The following is a 20,200-nucleotide window of genomic DNA, read 5'->3' on the forward strand; positions in this document are numbered from 1 at the left end:
TGAAAATATTATATTTACAATTAAAACCCCAAATTAAGTTAATAAAAACTGTAACAGTAATGGTAACTGATATTTTGGTTGTACCCAGGATATCATTAACTCTATGAGCAACAGCCAGGCCACAAGTAAGCCTCCAGTGACCTTGCGCTTAGTGGTGCCGGCCAGTCAGTGTGGCTCTCTAATTGGGAAGGGGGGTTCCAAGATCAAGGAGATGAGGGAGGTATGTTTAAACTTATAACTTCTTTATTATCCACACATTTTATAAAGTGCATTTTATTACAATGCATCCAGTAGTATATCCAAACAATGCCATCATTCTTCAACATCTACAACTGCAAAATTCTAAATGTTACCATGCCTTAGATATACAGGAACAAGTACATTATGGTACTTTCTGTGTGCTAGGGGTCTCTATCCTGGCTGATTGTGCTGTGCTTTTCTCCAGTCTACAGGGGCTCAGGTGCAAGTGGCTGGAGACATGCTGCCCAATTCCACTGAACGGGCAGTCACGATCTCAGGTGCTCCAGAGGCCATTATCCAGTGTGTGAAGCAGATCTGTGTGGTCATGTTGGAGGTAAGGAAAAGACCAGTTACGGTGGTTTTGAGGTCGAAGGAATAGTTCACCCAACTCTCGTTGTCATTCCAAACTTGTATGGCTTTCTGTTTTCTGTGGAGCACAAAAAAAGATATTTTTAAGAATGTTTCAGATGGTTTTGTCAATGGGGTACAAAACTTTCATGCTACAAAAATGAGATAAAAGTACAGTAGTGTGAACATATCGAAATGTAACTTTTATTCATTCTCAAATCAGATCCAAACATTGATCAGTGCACACATAAACAGACTGAATTAAATATTGTGACAGAAAAATCAACTAATGCCAAACCTTATTGGTTCTTGGCCATCATGTTGCCAGACATCATGGAATGCAAGAATCAAAGAGGTTTGATGTTGATGTATGGATTCATTTCACGGTATCTGTACGGCCTTTTTTTGGAATTTGAAAGGTTTGGACCCCATTAACTCCCATAGTACAGACAAAAAAAGCTGAAACATTCTTCAGAATAGCTTATATTGTGTTTTGTGGGAAAAAAATAATTCATAAAGGTTTATCGCAACATGAGGGTGAGGAACTGATGACATATTTTTCATTTTTGGGTGAATTATTCCTCTACAATAGGGAATCTTTTTTGTTTTTTGACACAGATTTACAGTAGATGTTCAGATTTATATTTCAGCATCAAAGAGAGAGTTAATTCATAGGCTCATTTTGGTAACCATGTAGTCTTGTATTACAAATATTCCCCTACTTTTTTATCAGCCAAACCCCTTAGATGTAAAAAAAAAAAAAAATAATAATAATAATTGACGGACCCCGAGATTTTACATTAATATTTCAATAATTTAACAACACATTTGCATGTTTACTGTTTTCTGACATCAATAGTATTAATTTTATTATTATTGTTGTTGTTATTATTATTAATAGTACTACTACTAGTAGTAAAAGTTAGCCTGGCAAGCCAGACCTACATCAAGATGTTAGGTCTGGCAACTCACCATTGGCACGGCTCAATCCGAGGGGCGGGATTAACGGCTGTCTTTCAAATTCCCTCTGCGCGCAATAGGATAGCGCTACAACCAACCAGAGCGTTTGCCCACCAGCGGAGCTAGTTGATAGATTAAACTTTTGCCGTATCTGGTCGGCAAAACTACAAACACATTTTCCTTTTTTAAGAATGACTTAAGTGCCGTTCTTTGTTCTTTTCTCAAAGAAAAGCTTAACTCCAAGTCCTCCAGAGTCGCGGCCAAAGCCGATTCGAAAGACCGCTGTTCGCCAGCAGCAGCTCTTCTTTGTTTTCAAGTAGCAGGGAACCGTCGCAACTCTGTCGTTATTATGTTAAGCCCGTCCCACCTACTCTATACACGATGTGATTGGCCTGACTAGAGTTTGGTTTTTCCAGCTCGAAAGTCAACGGAGAGTTGCTAGACTACACTGGCTGAAAAATAAATTTTGCTGCCGCTAGGGTGCGTCTAGATTTCTAGGCAAAATAAAAGTAGTTTTAACTCAATTAAGACATTTTACTGTTGTAAATTATAATTGTACTGTAAAATAAAAATAAATAATATTTGATAGTTATAATAATGAAATGTGTTGCATGCTTCATGCTTAGCATCAGACTATACAGTTATTTAATTAAATTGCAGCCTTTGATTTGATTATCGCACCAAGCTGCATCGTGAAACCCCATTTATTTATTTTAATTTTACATTTGATATAATAAAATATTAGCATTTCATAAACTCACAAACCCTCTGCAGTTCCCTGAACCCCCTGTTTGGGAATCCCTGATCTATTACATTTCTATTAAAGTCTACCCTCACTTTTCTTTTTTCTCAATTTTCATCTTTATTTAACCTCCCCAATCCTTGCCAGTCCCCACCCAAAGGTGCTACAATTCCATACAGGCCGAAGCCTGCCACTGCACCAGTCATTTTCTCTGGGGGCCAGGTAAGAGCAGACACACTGACAGCTCCAGCCACAGCCAACCTCAGCTTGTTACTGCAGCATCAGCCTCTGCCTGTAAGTATGGTCAGAATATACACTACGACTACAGACAATTCCAAGTTGTAAATAATTCCAAGTTGTAAACAAGTATTCATATTCCTATGGGGCAACAAATGTAACCTGCCAATTGGATTGAATTAAACACGAAGAAATTCTGACAAAATACTGCTACATTTTAATGCAATTTGTACACAGAAAGACAAAATCCATGTAGTTGGATTTAATCAACAGATGAATAATGTGAGCACTTTTTTGTGCACAAAATCCTAAATCTTCCTTGCATTTCATGTACTTAAGTCAAGCCAAGTTATTTATTTATAGTGCTTTATACAATACAGATTGTTTCAAAGCAGCTTCACATTAATAAACTAGAAAATAACAAGTGTTAATGTTGTAAAATTAATTAATTATGAAACAAAATCAAGCTGTAAAACACTCGCCCTTCTGTGCACAAAATGGAAGGAACTAAATCCATTGATGACTTCATGACGACTTTATATTTTCAATGCAGACTTCTGTGTACAAAATGTATTAAATTGTAACTTTTTTTGTAATGAAATTTTATATTTCATGTCACATAGTTCATTCAGTCCATGAAATGAATTGCCCCATCATAATATTTAATTATCAATGAACATATAACAAGTAATAAAAAGTGTATGTACATTCGTTTATGTACATTGATAATGTCTGAAAATTCTCTTTCCTTTCCATTTCCATCTAAGACCTACACCATTCAGGGACAATACGCCATTCCACACCCAGATGTGAGTAAAATGTACCTTCTAATCCTTCCTCCCTCTTTAGCGTAACATTCTTGTTACCTTTGCTTTTTCTTTTTCATGACCTGCTTTATTAAAATTCATACAATTTATAGGTCAATATTTATGTGTTTTCAATAGAAGGCAGTCATACGTGAGATTTCTCACAGCTTCCCCTTGTTAGTGTCTAGATGAGTTTGTAAAGGTCCAAACAGGACTCCTTTATTTAATGATAACTTCTTAGGTGTACTACTGACCCTCCTCCCTCCCCCCGCAGTTGACAAAGCTCCATCAGCTGGCTATGCAGCAAACCCCCTTTACCTCCCTCGGACAGACCACCCCCGCTTTCCCTGGTACGTACCCAACCCTCCCGCTACACACCCTTCACTATATACCTGTAGGTCTTTCATTCACTTTCTTCTCTTTCACTCTTCTCCCCCTGGATGGGTAACTTGACAATCCATCATATACTTTTCATTGCATTTAAGATTTAAATTTACTTAAAGGTACACTATGTAACTTTTTTTGCAAAAAAATTATTTCATAATTTTAATATTTAAATAATGAGTAAATACATCATCAATCCCTTCCAAAACGTGTTTTTGTCTTACCCTGATTCACTATGGTAAGCCTATTATAAGTGTTTATACTTTAGACCTGTCGGGATGCGGGACTTTACATAAACAAAGATGGTGCACTCATTTTACTTTTGAAAGGAAGAAAGTGCAATGCGCATTATTGCGGAATAAGTTCCGCCTTCTATCTAAAAGAGTCAATTGCCGATCTGTAAAGTTATCGCATCACTGCAGCTGCCAGCTCCAGTCGGTATAGAATCATGCTGCGTCCCAATTTGCCTACTTATACTAGGGTGAACTCAAGTTGATTGGTTGATTGGTTGACAGGTTGACCCAATCAACCTGAATTCACCCCTACGCCCTAAAAGTATGTAGTTTTTGTAAAGAAAAAGTACATACTTTTGAGTGTGTAGTAGTATAGACAAGCTTTGGGACATACTGCTTCGTTATAATTGCGTCTTTAACGTATAGCTCTCTGTCACTTAGTTACGTGCATCCTGTCACTGTGTAAACTGCCCTGTCAATCATCTTGACACAGTTAATGTCCTCCACATTTAAATTTAATTTAATCTCCTATCATTTTGGAGAGAAATGTAGTAACATGTTGATCTGCCAATCGTGAGACTTTCATGTGGAGAACTCTCGTCATGTGTTTGCAATTTGCATAATGATGCATTTAAAAGTTAATGACCAAATGTATCTTTACAAAAGTTCACAATGCTGTTGCCGATGAAATATAATGTGGATAACATAAATATCTTTTCATCAGGTTAGATACTGATTAATAATCACTCAAACACATTTTTGTAAACCTCTACTTAACAGTCGGACTCGCACAATCACCATGTTTGTAGTTTTAATTGAATACTCATCTAATGTGCAATGGGTTGTGGGCAATATTAGCCCTTAGAGTGTGCATGGATCTGCAGAGTTCTAACTGGAAAAAGTAGACCATCTAGGAATCCTTGGAATACTCATTTCAAAATACTACAATTTAAGACACACAAATTCTAATTTCGAATACTATTTAGGACGGATAGTATGGCAATTAGAATACAGAATCAGTGTTCTGAGACGCACGCTTAAGACTGCACACACGCATTGGCTGGTCTAACCAAAAAAATAAGCTTATGCTGTCTGAGCATAAGAAACAACACTTATGAGCCAGTTGTTGTCAGATTTCATTGGTGATTTCAAATATGTAATTTAATCGAAAGCTTGGTGAACAGCTTTGGAGAATTAGATTTTTTCCCTTTCAAAGAGATAGGAGTTGTTAGCCTGGTAATACCAGACTCTGCTACTTCACTTTGCTTCGTAGATAGAGTCTGGAATAGCATAATAGAGAAGTGTTTTCTCTCTCGCGGGGGGCGCTTGTCTGAAGTTTAAAATCATTGGTTACCCGTAAGCCAATCACATAACGTTTGGTTATGGCGTGTGTTATGCGCATGCTCAGCAGCATCTAACTTCCACTGTAAACACATGTATGATGCGAAAACAAAACCATCGAGCGAAATACCGTAGTGAACATGGCTGTGCGCGACTTTTGCAGATTATGTGAAGTAAATCTACGCATCCACGGTACAATCAGCATCTACGACACGGCTCTCAGCCCGCCCTCTGTTCGTTGATTGGCCCGGCTGTTTTCAGGCCGGAGGAAAACTGAAAGATATGCTGCTATCTCAGACTGACTACAGAAGCGAAATGAAATTGAGCGGAAGTAGGAAGTCTGACGTAGTCAGGCTAAGGAGTTGTACTTGCATGACTAAAATCAAAGATGATTTCAAAGATGGCCGCCGAGTGAAATAAACAGAGAGTCTGCTGGCAAATAGAGAAAGCGACAGAGCTCGTAATAAAACGAGAATCAACATTGGCTTGGCGTTTCGGAGATGGCGAGAATTGAGGGATTTGAAATGTGTAAAAGTGACACGGGGATGGCATTTTATTACTCAACAGGTGAGTAGGGGTGTGCGATATATATTGTCTGCGATAATATCGTAATTGTACGTGATGTAGCCTTGTAGATCAGACTAGTGCGGGTGCGCATTTAGAATGCACACTTTCACTGCGTGATTTAGTCTTTATTTATCATTTATTAATAAATATCACAAGAGTGCAGTTTTTCTCCAAATATAAAAAATGGCTTTATAAAGGTAAAAATGCCTATATTAGGTAAAAATCAATTGAAACATATTGGAAAAAATTATTTCTGTCACTGCTGTGAACTGACCACCACACAGAGTATGAAGTATATCAAAAACTTTAGGAGTCGGCTGTCCACGACAGTCCTGAACCTGCCAAAGTACCCACACAATAAACACACTCAGCAAAATATCGTCTAATAATCGTTATCAAGAAAATCCCAGAAAATAGAGATATATTTTTTTGACAATATCGCACACCCCTACATGTGAGTAATGCATTTTATTGAACAGATATGTAGCTCTCTAACAAAGTTCATTGTAAAACAATGGCTGCATCCAAAATCGCATACTTCCCTACTATATAGTAGGCCAAAAACAGTATGTGAAAAAAAGAAGTATGGCCAAATTCACAGTACTCATAAAAGAGTAGACAAAAAGTACCCGGATGACCTACATCTTCTAGCGAGATTTTGAAGTGTGCATAAGATGGATACTTTACAATCCCATGAGGCCATGGGAGAGGATTTATGAATGGCAGTGAAACGAAACAACTGATGCTGGTAGGTCACATCATGGTGAATGTAGTATGTCCAGATTTCATTCATACTGCAACTGCACACATTCATACTATATAGAACATACTTTTTTATCAGTCGTGAAGTAATTACTTATTCAAAATAACCTACTCAAGAGAGAATGCTATGGCGCAGCCATTATCTATTGTGAAGGGTCGAATTCATCTACAGTCACGCAGAGCCAAAGCACAACCAAAAAATGTTCTCATGCAAAATGCATGTGGTTTTCTTTATTTATCCATTAGAGGGCCAAAAGTTTCATAGTGAACCTTTAAGAAAACTGTGAACAGACATTACTGCATCCTATAGAGTGGCACTTCTCTTCTCCCTATAGCGCAAACATCCGTTGGATGAATAGGCAAGTCATTTAACAACATAAGTTAAAACATAAAACCCTAATGTACATAACTGATAAGAAAAAAATATTATATTTCAATGAAAAACCATCATGTGAAGTGTCACTCAGGAAATTGAATGTCAATTTATGGGTTTTCACTGTAAATTATAAGATGACTTGATTTTTTCCACTACCAAAACTCACGTTAAGTTCCCTTACTATACGGTGATATGTATCACCGTATAGTAAGGGAACTTAACATGAGTGTGCAGGTTAACAGGTTTTAATCAGTGTGTACGGTTTTAACATGGTTAAGTTGCATAAAATGTTCTCTGTGTTTCTCAGTTCTCACACTCTCTTTCTGTTTCTAGGTGTGGATGCCAGTTCACAGGCCAGTACTCATGAACTCACCATTCCAAATGATGTGAGCATAATTCTTTGTCTTCAGGAACCCCCTCATTGGACAATTGTATCAAAGAAGAATGTAAGGAAGAATCCTTGACTAGCCAAACTGATTTTAATCTGTCTGCTTTATGTTTGCAGCTAATAGGCTGCATAATCGGACGTCAGGGCACCAAAATTAATGAAATCCGTCAGATGTCTGGGGCTCAGATCAAAATAGCTAATGCCATGGAGGGGTCATCAGACCGTCAGATCACCATTACGGGAACACCTGCCAACATCAGCCTGGCACAGTACCTCATAAATGCCAGGTGAGTTTCAAAGCAAGCAATAACATGTAACTAGTAAAAACAGATGAACAAGTTTTTCATTTCTTAATTAGAAAAGAAAAAATAGACAAGAAAAAATATTGTCAGCATACTGAAGTTACAGCTCCATACTATATATATATATATATATATATATATATATATATATATATATATTGTATGGAGCTGTAACTTCAGTATGCTGACAATATTTTTTCTTGTCTATGTGTATGAACACCGCAGTGTTATGATAAATATTATTACAGATTAAAATAGCTGTTTTATATTTTCATTTTACAATTAAATTTTTTTCCTGAAATGGCAAAACTACCATTACTTCAGCCTTCAGTATTACATGATCCGTAAGAAATTATTCTAATATGCTGATTTAATATTCAAAAAATCATTCTTATTATTATAATATGAAAATGCTTGTGGTGCTTAATGAAATGTGGAAGTGTGAAAGAGGTTTTTTTTTAAATATAGAAATTAGGGCTGTCAACGTTAACGCGTTAACGCATGCGATTAATAAAAAATCCTTATCGCGTTAAAATAATTTAACGAAAATAAATTACCAAAAAAAAAAAAAAAAAAACGATATACACAAAGGTGCGTCATTAACGTAATTTGCGTCACGCAGTTGATGATATTGGGCGGGGGCGGGAGTCTAATCAGCATCTATAATGGCGAAAGCAGTAACTCTGGTAGGCGGACATTTCTCTTTTAAAAGAAAATTGGATGGCACTCTGGATAAACGCAAAGTTGTGTGCATACACTGTAAGGAAGAACTGGCCTACCATCGAAGCTCATCGAGTTTAAAATATCATTTAAAAGCAAAACATATCACAGGTTCTAACGTTACTAGCAATCTGACGAGTCTTGTGCAACAACCCACACTGGATCAGTGTATACCACGGCGTGTGAATAGTCAAAAGTCAGCCAGGCTTACTACTTCCATAGCAAAGTGGATTGCTAAGGACTGCCGTCCAGTCAACATCGTAACTGACCAGGGCCTGAAAGAAGTGATCAGGATTGCCACTTCCGACCCATCGTTCGAGCTACCGTCAAGATCAACAATCATGCCCAGGATTAACGAACTGTACATTAACGAAAAGAAATGCAAAGTAGAGCTGCTATCACAATCAAACAGTGTTGCTTTGACTGGGGACCACTGGACATCGGTAAGCCAGCATAATTACTTGGGTACAACTGCGCATCTTATCGATAAAGACTGGCATATGCATTCATTTGCATTAACTGTGCTTAAAAGTGAAGAAAGGCATTTTGCTGAGGCCTGCGCCGAACAGTTTATACAAGTAGCGAAGGAGTGGGAGATAGAGAGCAAAATCACTACTGTTGGTACGGACAGCGCAAGAAACATGATCGCTGCATCTAGATTGCTTCCTTTCGAGCATATGCCGTGTATAGCGCACATTATACAGAGGGCAATCGTCATGGCTCTTCGTGAAGGCGGCTTTGATGGCGTTTTAGTGAAATGTCGTAAATTAGTCGGACATTTTAAACATAGCCCGTCTAATATGATAGACCTGAAAGCACAGCAAATTGCTCATGGCCTGGGCGAAGAGTCTCTAGTGCAAGATGTTCTCACAAGGTGGCATTCCACCCTCGAGATGGTCAGCCGGATACTACGGAACAAAGACCCCCTGATGGCAACCTTGGCTCATCAAAACCACAAGCTAACCCTTCTAACATCTGCAGAGTTTGATAAGCTTGCCAGGCTGGAGAAACTACTGGAACCATGCAGGTTGGTACTTCAGTTTATTTGATATGTTATTTTTAGACAGTATTTATTGATTTTTTTTTTTTTTTTTTTTGATTAAAACAAGTCCTGTATATTTAAAATGGCTCATGTCATGTTGTTATTGTGAGTAATGTTAACTAAGTAACTACAGTAACCAATTACTAGCAAACTATTGTTTAGTGTTAATCTTTGTTTATAGTTAACTAATACTTGTAACATTAAATAAAAAATAAAAAAAATTGTAAATGCTGACATTAAAATGAACTAAAACCTAATGATAGGTCATTGTTAGCAAATGCAATCTATTAATTGGATGTGTGTTTATTATTCAGATATGTCATGGAACTTCTTGGGGGTGAAAAGTATGTCTCCTGTTCTGTTGTGTTGCCTGCACTTTGCCACCTGGCCCTGAAGATGGCTGTCACAGAAGATGACCCTGCTTATGTTGTGCGCTTTAAGGATGCATTCAAAGAGGATTTGACCAAGCGCAAAGAAAACACAAACATTGCTTGGCTTAAAATTGCATCAGCTCTTGATCCCAGATTCAAAAACCTGAAATGCATTCCTAAAGCAGAAAGAGCTGAAGTTTGGGAAACATTAGACAAGATGCTAAAAGAGGAGGAACTTTGTCCACATTCCTCAGATGCGGGATCAGGGCCGCAAAAGAAAACTGGTCTCCTCTTGATGGGCTCTGATACAGAGTCAGACGATGAAACATCACTGGAATCCAGTCCTCTTGCTAGATACAGAGCAGAGCCTAGCATAAGCCTTGAACAATGCCCTCTGCAATGGTGGTCTGCACACAGCAGAAGTCATGACAAGCTGGCGACCATTGCACTGAAATATCTACCAACTCCTGCTTCAACTGTGCCATGCGAGAGACTATTTTCACTTGCAGGGCACATAGTGCACAAGAAGAGGGCTGCTCTGGCACCTGAGAATGTTAACAAACTTGTATGCCTTAGCAGTTGGTTGAATGCTGACTAGAAAAATAAGCACCACTTTAGGACAAATATGTAATATTGAGAGGAGAAGAAAAAAGGGAATCTGGTAAGATTTTCTGGGTTATGTGTTAAATGAAGAGAAAGCGAGATATTTGAGAGAAAGACATGCACACAGATAAGAACAGAAAAATCTTTAAACAAGGGGGGGAACCAGACTTGCTAGATGCATTAAAAAAAAATCTACATCCATGAAATAAACACACACATACAAAAAAACACCACATTCAAAACGGAGAGACATGTATTGCAAATGTGCAAAAGTAATATGATTTGCTCAAAGGTTTATCTGTCATTGCTCAGGAATAGTTAAGTATTAACTTTGCCCGAGATACTTCTGAAAGAAAGACATAAAAATGGTTGTCCTACAGAGATATGAATTTTGTTCTTCAGTTCAGATAATTTGATTTTAGAATAATTTGATGAAATACTGCGGTTTCTGTGTCTTTTTCTGTTAAGTTCATTTCTGTCTAGAATCAACTGAGATGAGATCTGTAAAATCTCAGTGTGTTTCCTGTCCAAATGTATGTTCAGGTCATTTGCTTTTTAATTTGATGATAAATGTTCATATTAAAGTGACTTTTAATTCTGAATTGGGTCTCTAGGCAGACTAGTTTGCAATATTAAATGTCTTCTTAAAACTTAAAATTGAATTGAGATTGAAACTGTTCTGGTATAGTTCTCTTTGCTGGATATGACAATTTTGTGAAATGACAAAAATAAACATGTTGTATGCCTTAGCAGCTGATTAAATGGAGACTAGAAAAATAAGCTGTTCTGTTTTAGTTTGGCAAGCAGGTAATTGAATTGAGATTGAAACTGTTCTGATGGTTCTCTTTGCTAGATATAACAATTTTGTGAAATGATGACAAAAATAAACATGTTAAACAAAATAAATAGTGTATGTTTAATTTTTCACGATAAGTGTGCGATTAATCGCAGTTAATCGCACAAAAAGGGTGCGATTAATCGCGATTAAAAAAATTAATCTATTGACAGCCCTATTTTGTTGTCTTTACTGTTATCTTTTTATTTAATGTATCCTTGCTGAAAAAAAGTATACATTTATTTCAAAAACATTTTTGCTGACCCCAAACTTTTGAATGGTAGTATGTCATTTCCTTTTCCTTTTCCTTTTCCAGTGTATGTTATTTACCTGTTCTAAAAAAAAAAAAAAAAAATTAAAACCAAAATGAAAACAAAGATTACATTTCTAGATCTTTAAAATATTTTTTTGTCTTATTTATTGTGAACACTCTTATTTGTTATTGATTCTTATGCTGTACATGCACTCTTCTATAGAAAAGGTTCTATAGAACATTTATCGATAGGGTTTGTTTTGGGTTACTTGACTGTAACCCTGTTCCCTGAAAAAGCAGGAATGAGATGCTGTGCTTTGTGTTGTGAACACGTGTGGCAAACACGGCAAGACTTTGGCTTAAATACTCTTATGATGACGTCATCGGAATATGCAAGTCAGAGGCTAGAAATGTGACATGTGCGATCAACAGGTCACTTTGTCTGAAGAACTTCCTGGACACACCCCCAACGCAGCAATGAAGCGCAGCATCTCATTTTTCAGGGAACAGGGTAACAGTCAAGTAACCAGAGACGTTCCCTTTCAAAAGCTACTCTCAATGTTGCGCTTGATTTAAGCGCTATGAAAACGAGAATACCAACGCCACCGCACTGGAAGTGTCTGGATCCCTCAATGTTGTGTGTGTGTGCGCACAAACACGAGAAGGGCCTCATACATTGTTGACTAAAGGACATGTTAGCCGGGAGTAACAAACTATAAAATCTAATAAATGTGTGCGGAGAGGACCAGCCTGCCTCATCACATACTTGCTGGAAGGGGGCGCCTCTTGCTAAAGCCCTGGAGGATGCAACCCCCCTGGTAGAATGAGCCCTAACACCTAGAGGTGAAGCTTGACCATGTGCCTCATAGGCTAGAGCAATAGCATCCCTCACCCAATGCAACAGTCTACTTTGTGGTGGCCGCTCCCCAGTTACAGCCCCCATAACAAATGAACAGCTGCTCTGACTTACACCACTGGCTAGTGCGATGGACGTAAATCTGAAGAGCACGAACTGGGCACAATGATTGGAGTCTCTTCTGTTCCGGCGAAGTGAACGGCGGAGGACAAAAGGCGGAGGACCCAGGGGGGCTGGAGGAGTCAGTGAGAAGTAAAGGGGACATTGCGCTGTTTCTTGTGAAGCGAAGAGGTCCACCTCTGCTTCATAAAATGTTTCCCAGATCTGACTGACCACATCGGGATGGAGGTCCCAATTTTCGTGTGTGACCTCCTGTCTGGACACAAATCTACTCCAACATTCATGCTTCTGGGAATGTGAATCTGCCAGAGGGACAGGAACTTGTCCTAAACCCAAAGCAGAAACCTGCTGCGCTAGTTTGTTCAAAAGGCGCAAACGCAGTCCGCCCTGGCAATTTATATAAGTGACTACCGCTGTGTTGTCCACCCACTCCAGGACATGGTAGCCCCTTAACTGCTGGAGGAAGTATTTCAGGGCTAGAAATGCAGCCATCAGTTCGAGGCAATTGATGTGCCAATCGAGATGACGGCCTCTCCTGACCCCTTGGGCTGGACAGCCATCTAAGATCGCACCCCAGCCCGTCAGGGAAGCGTCTGTCGTTAACATCCTGCAACGACAACACGCACCTAGAGTGGGACCCAAGGTGAGGAACAGCGGTCTGAGCCACATAGAAAGTGTACGAAGCCCGCTGCGCATAACCCTTACCATACAGTAAGCTTCGCTCCCAAAAGCAAACCTCAGGAACTTCCTGTGTTGTGGCAGAATTTCTATATGAAAATATGTGTCCATGAGGTCAATTGTGACAAACCAATCTTTGTGTTGAATTTGAGACACAATCATTTTGATTGTCAACATTTTGAACTTGAGAGTGTTCTGAGGTTCTTGAGTGTTCTTGAGTGAACTTGAGTGTTCACGCTCCGCCCTGCAGCACGGGTATAAATACGGAAGTGGAGGCACGCACCACTAGTTTTTCGCTGAGGAGCCACGTGGAGCCTGGAGTCAGCGGTGGTCCAGCAATAGTGGCGAGGGGACTACGTCTCTGTTCCCTCCTTCAGGGAACGAGGGTTACAGACGTAACCGAGATGTTCCCTTTGAGGCGCTCACGTTCAACGTAATCGATGTGTTGACTGATTGGGATCCCTATTAAAACGCCACTAGTGCTGCCACCTTCCAGTGCCTAGACAAAAGCCTCCTGATCCCCCCGCATTATTGAGGCGGAGATAGGACAGGGCTTAGGCCAGGGAAGTCACTGCTGTTCCGCAAGACCCACTCAGTCAGACTTGTTAACACTGGGAAAGCGTGCCCTTTTGTTGGAAGGAATACGCTGCGTGAATATAAAGGCAACACACATTTTGAGGGCGGAGGGAGACAGCCCTCGCTCCGACCCATCTTGCAGGAAAGAAAGCACAGAAGTGATCGAACACCTTCGGTGGGTCTCCTCGGTGAGAAGAACACCACTCAACTAACAGGTTCCACTTCAGGTGTAAGCAATTCTCATTTCTTTAGAGGGTGCTCTCGCAGAACTGATGGTATCTACGATCATTTTTGAGAACCTAGAACCTCCACTTCGGAACCAGACATGGAGTTTCCAGTGGTCTGGCATGGGTGCCAACGGTGCCACGTCCCTGAGATGTCTCAGATGAATGTGTCAGGAAGGGGCTGTCGAGAGGAGCATAAGTTCGAGGGAACTAGGTCCGGTTGGGCCATTAAGGGGCAATACGGGAGACCTGCTCCTTCTCCTTCCTGACTTAAACACAGTGTTGTGCAAGAAGGCTTACTGGGGAAACGCAACTTTGCGAAAGCCCCGGGGCCAGCTGTGTGCCAGTGTCTCCGTGCCAAGGGTTTTCCGCTCGGACAGGGAGTAAACAACTGGCAAAGGGACAAGTTCGGAGAGGCAAACAGATGTAACTGTGCAGCCCCGAAGTGAACCCAGAACAGCTGGACCGCCTGGGGATGGAGTCTCCACTCTCCTGGGCCACAGGCTGTCTTGAGGCCTCATCGGCGGCATGGTTGAGCAGGCCAGAAAATTAAGTGGATGAAGCGACCTCATAAGCTTCTGACTACATAGGAGGAGGTGGCAGGCGAGTTGTGACATGCGAGGGAAGCGTAGCGCAATGGTTGCAATGTTGTCTGTACAGACCAGTACAGACTTGCTGAGCAGTAGCGTCTCAAAGCAAGGTGTACTGCTAGCAACTCGAGGCAATTGATGCCAATGCAGTTGGAGGCCCGCCCAGACCCCCGCTACTGCATGCCAGTTGTACGTGGCCCCTCAGCCGGTAATGGTGGACACTTGTTCTTGGGGCGGCTGGCCCGGAGAAACAAAAGGTCTGATCACGGGATGAGGATTTGGCGGCAGGCCAGGGTGATTGTCACACGGAGCGTGCCGCTCGTCCACGGCCACCTCGGGACTCGGTCATGAAGCCAGTGCTGAAGCGGTCTTCATATGGAGGAAGCCGTTCTATTGCGGCTGCGTCTGCCATACACCCCAGGAGCCTCTGAAAAGTTTCAGTGGGACCCTTTCTCACTTCTTAACAGCACCGACCAAAGCACGCTCTTCTCAGGAGACGCGTTGGACCGAATCCATCTCCATACCAGAAAAAGAGATCCTCATCCCGTGGACGAGTTTACTCTTTTCCCAGTTGGACCTGAAGACCCAACTGGCTATGTAGCACTCGAAGGGTGGGACTTTGTACTGAGACTTCAACCCCTCGAACGCAAGAACACAGGCATGGCCATGACCAATCTCGGGGACAGAGCATTCGAAAAATGCGTTTCTATGTTTGCAACTTGAACGGAAGCTTGTAAAGGGCCAGACTAAAGAGACACAGGTCCAAGATGGCCATAACTCACCACCTTTTTTGGGTACAATGGAGTAAGGGCTTTTTAGAAGTCGGTCTTCATATCGGCTGGAGGGACCGGCTCAATCACATCCTTCGCCAGTAGGACTGCGATGACTGTGCACATGACAGACGCACATTCGCTGAACACCAAAGTGTAACGAATAGCGCTGAACTTGGGTGGACGCCGACCAAACTGAATCGTATAGCCGAGTTGGGAGCCCCGTTGGGAGCCCCGGCCCAGGGGGACCAACGGTACCTACAGACGTACCTGGGGTGAGGCAGCGAGGTAGAGGTCAGGGATCCGGCTAAGAAAGGCCTGAAGGCGGCCCGAAGCGGGGTCTGAATGTGTAGTGCAAAACTTACCTGTCTCCACGGGTCGGCAGGGGGGTGCGTGAGAAGGCATTTGACCAGGTCCTCGAACCACACCCAGCTGCCGGCTGGCGATACAAGAGGGGGCTGAGGGATACAAGGATTTACAGGGTTGCACACCGCCAGTCTGGCCCTCTTGGAACCCAGGAACAGAGGAATTTGCTCTTTCTTTGACAATTCGTGTACTGCTGGACTCAGGGGAGCCAGCGGCGGAATGGTAACCATCTGAAGAGCTCATTCCCCCATCCCTGGGTGGCCTGTCTCAGGGACGCTAGGTCTGACGCTTGCCACCTGGTTTGGCAGCGCCCAAGATGGGCTGGGCGGCCTGCCTGCGGCCAGCTCCACGCTGAGGCCTGGTTGGAGGCTGCTGTGGTTAGTGGAAGCGGAGGCGGCGGCAGGAGGATGCTCTCGGCGACGAGCAGGCGGAGGATCTGCCACCGGCGGTGGAGTGGAGGCAGCAGCGTGCCGCCGGGGCAGGATGTGCCGGATGGCCTCCATCTGCACCTGGGCGGCAGAGAACTGTTGGGCGCAGTTCCCTACCGCGTCACCGACCTGGGAAATAGGGGAACCGATTTAGGGGAACAATAGTAGTGAAGGGGGAGGAGCTACTGAGGCAGTTTACGGAAAGTTCCGTCCACGACCTGGTAAGCTCTCCATGCACTTCAAGAAAGGCACTGGGCGGCGGGCTGAGAACCAGCGCCCTCCAATGCTGCAATCAGCATCCTGTCCTCTGGAGGGGCCCCGAAAGAAACGGCTGGTCGGTCCATTACAGAGGGACCAGCGCGCTCAACGGGGGGCTCCACCGGCTGCGATGTGATAGAGTGAGGGGCCGACAGGGATTGGATACCGGGCAGGGAAGCCATAGCTATGATCCTCTGATCAACCATCCCACACAGCACCCTAGGGTGGGGCGTGGTAATGGGGACTCCACCTTCGCTGACGAAGGCGAGTCTCGATCAAAAACACCGCAATAGTCATGTTCTCGCAATGAGTTCTTCACAAAAGCTGCTTCAGCATACTGTAATCCCAAATACGTGATGCAACTAATGTGACCGTCAGAGGGGGACAGGGAACGACCAGATCCAGAAACGCACGGGTGGAATGACATCTTGAAAAAACGCAAACGCACCCGTGTTGCTCTTTCAGGAAATGAAAAACTTTCACCAGTGCCGGAGCACACGGGAATGACCGCGGCAATGCTGACAGGGATGGTGCAGCCTGTACCAGTGAAGCACTCACTTTCTTTGCCCTCAACCGATCGTCAGACAAACAAACACAAAAAGGAATGCTGTTAAAACAGCAGTTGAGAGCTCAGAAGGCTCGCGACCACCGCTGCACTGGCACTGTAGAACCACCAGCACCAGGAGAGACTTCCAGAAGAAGTACCGACACAGTCGATCGTTGAATGAATCAACACTCTTCAGAGACACCGTCATGAAGGCCGATCGGCTACGAAGCGAAAGACAAGTGGTGCATGCACTTTGGTGCATTTTCTCAAACCCGGTACTTGATGCGCATGCATGTCCGAAGCGCGTGCAGTTGCGTCCTCTTCATAAAAGTGCTGAGACATGGCGACCGGCGGTGCTGCTGATGTGGTGCTGATGTTTTTGCGCGTGCAGATTCGTTATTTCAAATAGAAGCGGTGCGCTCGTTTTTCCATGCGCGCCTATGTTCATGGATGCATAGCAACGACAGACGCCACGGGAGAACAAGCGCTTGTGGAAAGGAGAACGCGGTGCGAACTGCGCTCTCCATGATGACGAGGAAGTATTAACAAAGAATTAAGTGATTTCGAGTCCTTGCATTAGCTTTACTACTAGATATATTTATGGAGATGAGAAATAAAAAGCCGTCATTAATATCAGTCGGTCAGAAAAGCAGTTCTAGTCTTATTTTTGGCTGGATAACTCTTAGCAGGTTTAAAAAGCCCTTTTAAAATTAAATATGAATGCAGTTTTGGATTAAATAAAAGTACAGTCAAGTCAAATAAAACACATTTTATCTCCTGTATAGTTTGGTAACACTACAATAAGATACCATTCATTAACATCACTTAATGCGTTATCTAACATAACATTGAGTGAACAATATATTTTTACAACATTAATTAATGTTTGTGAATGTTATTTAATACAAACACTTGATTGGTCATGTTTGTTCACTTCATTCATTGTGCATTAAATAATGTTAACAGAAATAATGTTAACTTTTGATTTTAAAAATGTATTTTTAAATTAACCCCAAGGAGAATAATTGCGACAGTATATTACTATTGTTTATTGTTAGGTCATTTTATCTAATGTTATCTAACAAATGGAATCTTTTTGTAAAGTGTTTTTAATACTACAGTTTCCATCTTTGTAATATACACTGTGATATACACTTTAATATAATTATGTAAATTTAATCTAAATTAAGCTTTGGTACCAAAATTGGTACCGAGAACCGTGGATTTTCACTGGTATTGGTACCGAATACTGAAATTTTGGTACCGTGACAACACTAAAGGGTTCTTTAAAATTGAGTCAAGAACCCTATGGATGTCACAAACTGCGGCTGCAGTAAGTGCATGATAAATGAGAATTAAACATAAACTTTTATATTAACAATTATACTAAGAACACACAGGAAATCACAGGAGTAATAAACATAGATGCACAACCATACAAACATCAATGACACCGAACAATTTACAGAAAGAACTGAGGGCTTAAATACACTAGATAGTTAGAGCTATATAATTAATAGAACCAGAAACAAGTGTGTAACTTAATCAGTAACCATGGAAACAAACTAGTGACAAGATCTTAGGAAAACAGTGACAGGGAACAATGAAAACGAAATCAAAACAGAATATGACTGTGAAAATAGAACCCCATTGAACCTTTTTTTTTTTTTTTTTTTTTAAAGTGTAATTACATATTGTTGTTATACTCTCTGCAGGTTCAGAGATGTGGCAGCCATGTGGACTGACCCTTCAACCATGACAACCTCCTGAAGTCACATTATGCCCTGTTTAGACGCTCTGGTCTTGAACTGTTTTTGGGCCTCATCAGTTTTCTTAAAACCTGGGAATTATATAGTTTGTTCTTCAGGATTTTTGAAATGCATTTAGTGTAATTCAGACAGTCAATTCAATCATTCTATAAAAAAAAAAAGCTTCACCCGAAAGGAGCCTGTTTTTATTGTCTACACTGAAAGTTCTCTTCAGTCTAAAATATTCTAATAAGCAACATGTATTTAGGTAATTTTGGAACTGTGTTTGTGTACAATAATATGATGCATTGTCTTATTAATTAGATATAGTTTAGAGTTTTAGCACTGAAACTTAGCATGCTGAATGTCTAGCAGTTGTTATTGCTCTTATTTATTTAAATTAACTGCTTTCTCAATATTTTACGGTATTTTAAAAATTTATTCAAGTTATCATACATGTAATGTGAGCAATAAATTGTATTAAAATGCGCTTTATTTAATTTAACTTCCATAAGTGGCAAAACAGGCTGTCGTAAATGTTGTGATTTTAGAAAAAGAGAAAACTGATTTCCAATTCATTTTAATTATGAAACAAAACTGTTTTACAGTGAGGATGACACCAGTGTAAATTCATTGTCAGTTTATAATTTATAACACACAATATATTTCACACAGAGTGTGATATCCAATGATTTGTTTGGTGTCACTTTACAACAAGGTTTCATTTGTTAACATTAGTAAACTACATTAGTAGTTACACAAACTAACAATGAACAATACTACAGCCTTTATTAATCTGTTAACCTCAGCATTTACTAATACATTCAATATAAAAAGTTGTATCTGTTAAAGGGTTCGTTCACCCATAAATGAAAATTCTGTCAGTAATTACTCACCCTCAATTGTTCCAACCCCGTAAGACTTTCGTTCATCTTCGGAACACAAATTAAGATATTTTTATGAAATCTGGCTCACTCCTTCATAGGCTTCTAGGCAATTTCATTCTGCCGGTCCAGAAAAGTTAGTAAAGACATCGTTAAAATAGTCCAAGTGACTACAGTGGCTCAACCTTAAGTTTATCAAGCGACGAGAATACTTTTTGTGCGCAAAAATGTAATAAATAAATAAAATAAAAAAACGAAAATAATCATCTATTTTTTTATTTTTTTTTATTATTGCTTTACACAACAGAATGATACAACATACAACGAGCCAGGGGAGCAAAGAAAGCACATATATATAATAAAAAACAAAAAATAAATAAAATAAGATTATAAAAATACAAGACCATTATATCAGTCAAAGATTTTAAAGACAGTACATAAATGAACAGTCTTAATAGCTTTTCTATTAGTACTAGATTTAATTGTAGAAAAATTATTTTCAAATTCTTTAAGGAATAGAAAAAAGTGGCTTTTTGATAGAAAACTTACACTTATGGATGTGACATTTAACTAATAATATTATAGATTAATTACAAAAGCCTCCATTATCACACAGTTATCAAACTTTGAATAACCAAAAATTAC

At 40.7% G+C, this 20,200-nt stretch overlaps 2 protein-coding genes across 3 annotated transcripts in view; both read left to right on the forward strand.

Moving 5' to 3' along the window:
* The window catches only part of LOC307165585 (poly(rC)-binding protein 3), a 34,928-nt gene extending 15,016 nt beyond the window's left edge, over positions 1-19,912 (forward strand). The window contains exons 6-13 of one of the 2 annotated variants that reach the window (XM_079883345.1): positions 89-220; positions 446-574; positions 2,438-2,584; positions 3,295-3,336; positions 3,608-3,683; positions 7,330-7,382; positions 7,502-7,671; positions 18,639-19,912. In XM_079883345.1, coding sequence (XP_079739471.1) covers positions 89-220; positions 446-574; positions 2,438-2,584; positions 3,295-3,336; positions 3,608-3,683; positions 7,330-7,382; positions 7,502-7,671; positions 18,639-18,693 — 804 coding nt within the window. In that variant the 3' untranslated portion in view covers positions 18,694-19,912. The remainder of the gene's footprint in view (positions 1-88; positions 221-445; positions 575-2,437; positions 2,585-3,294; positions 3,337-3,607; positions 3,684-7,329; positions 7,383-7,501; positions 7,672-18,638) is intronic. The other variant, XR_013822505.1, reaches the window with a different exon arrangement.
* LOC307166138 (E3 SUMO-protein ligase ZBED1-like) lies at positions 8,227-11,588 on the forward strand. Its single transcript, XM_079884317.1, has 2 exons — positions 8,227-9,433; positions 9,763-11,588. The coding sequence occupies exons 1-2, from the start codon at positions 8,352-8,354 to the stop codon at positions 10,415-10,417; spliced, it is 1,737 nt and encodes a 578-aa protein (XP_079740443.1). The 5' UTR covers positions 8,227-8,351; the 3' UTR covers positions 10,418-11,588.
* Positions 19,913-20,200: the final 288 nt, after the last annotated feature.

Source organism: Squalius cephalus, assembly GCF_949319135.1.
Source record: "Squalius cephalus genome assembly, chromosome: 10".
Classification (NCBI taxonomy): domain Eukaryota; kingdom Metazoa; phylum Chordata; class Actinopteri; order Cypriniformes; family Leuciscidae; genus Squalius; species Squalius cephalus.

Coding starts and splice junctions, on each gene's coding strand:
- LOC307166138 (XM_079884317.1), top strand. CDS start 8,352: ATGGCGAAAGCAGTAACTCTGGTAGGCGGACATTTCTCTTTTAAAAGA. Junction 9,434..9,762: donor AAACTACTGGAACCATGCAG/GTTGGTACTTCA, acceptor TTTATTATTCAG/ATATGTCATGGAACTTCTTG.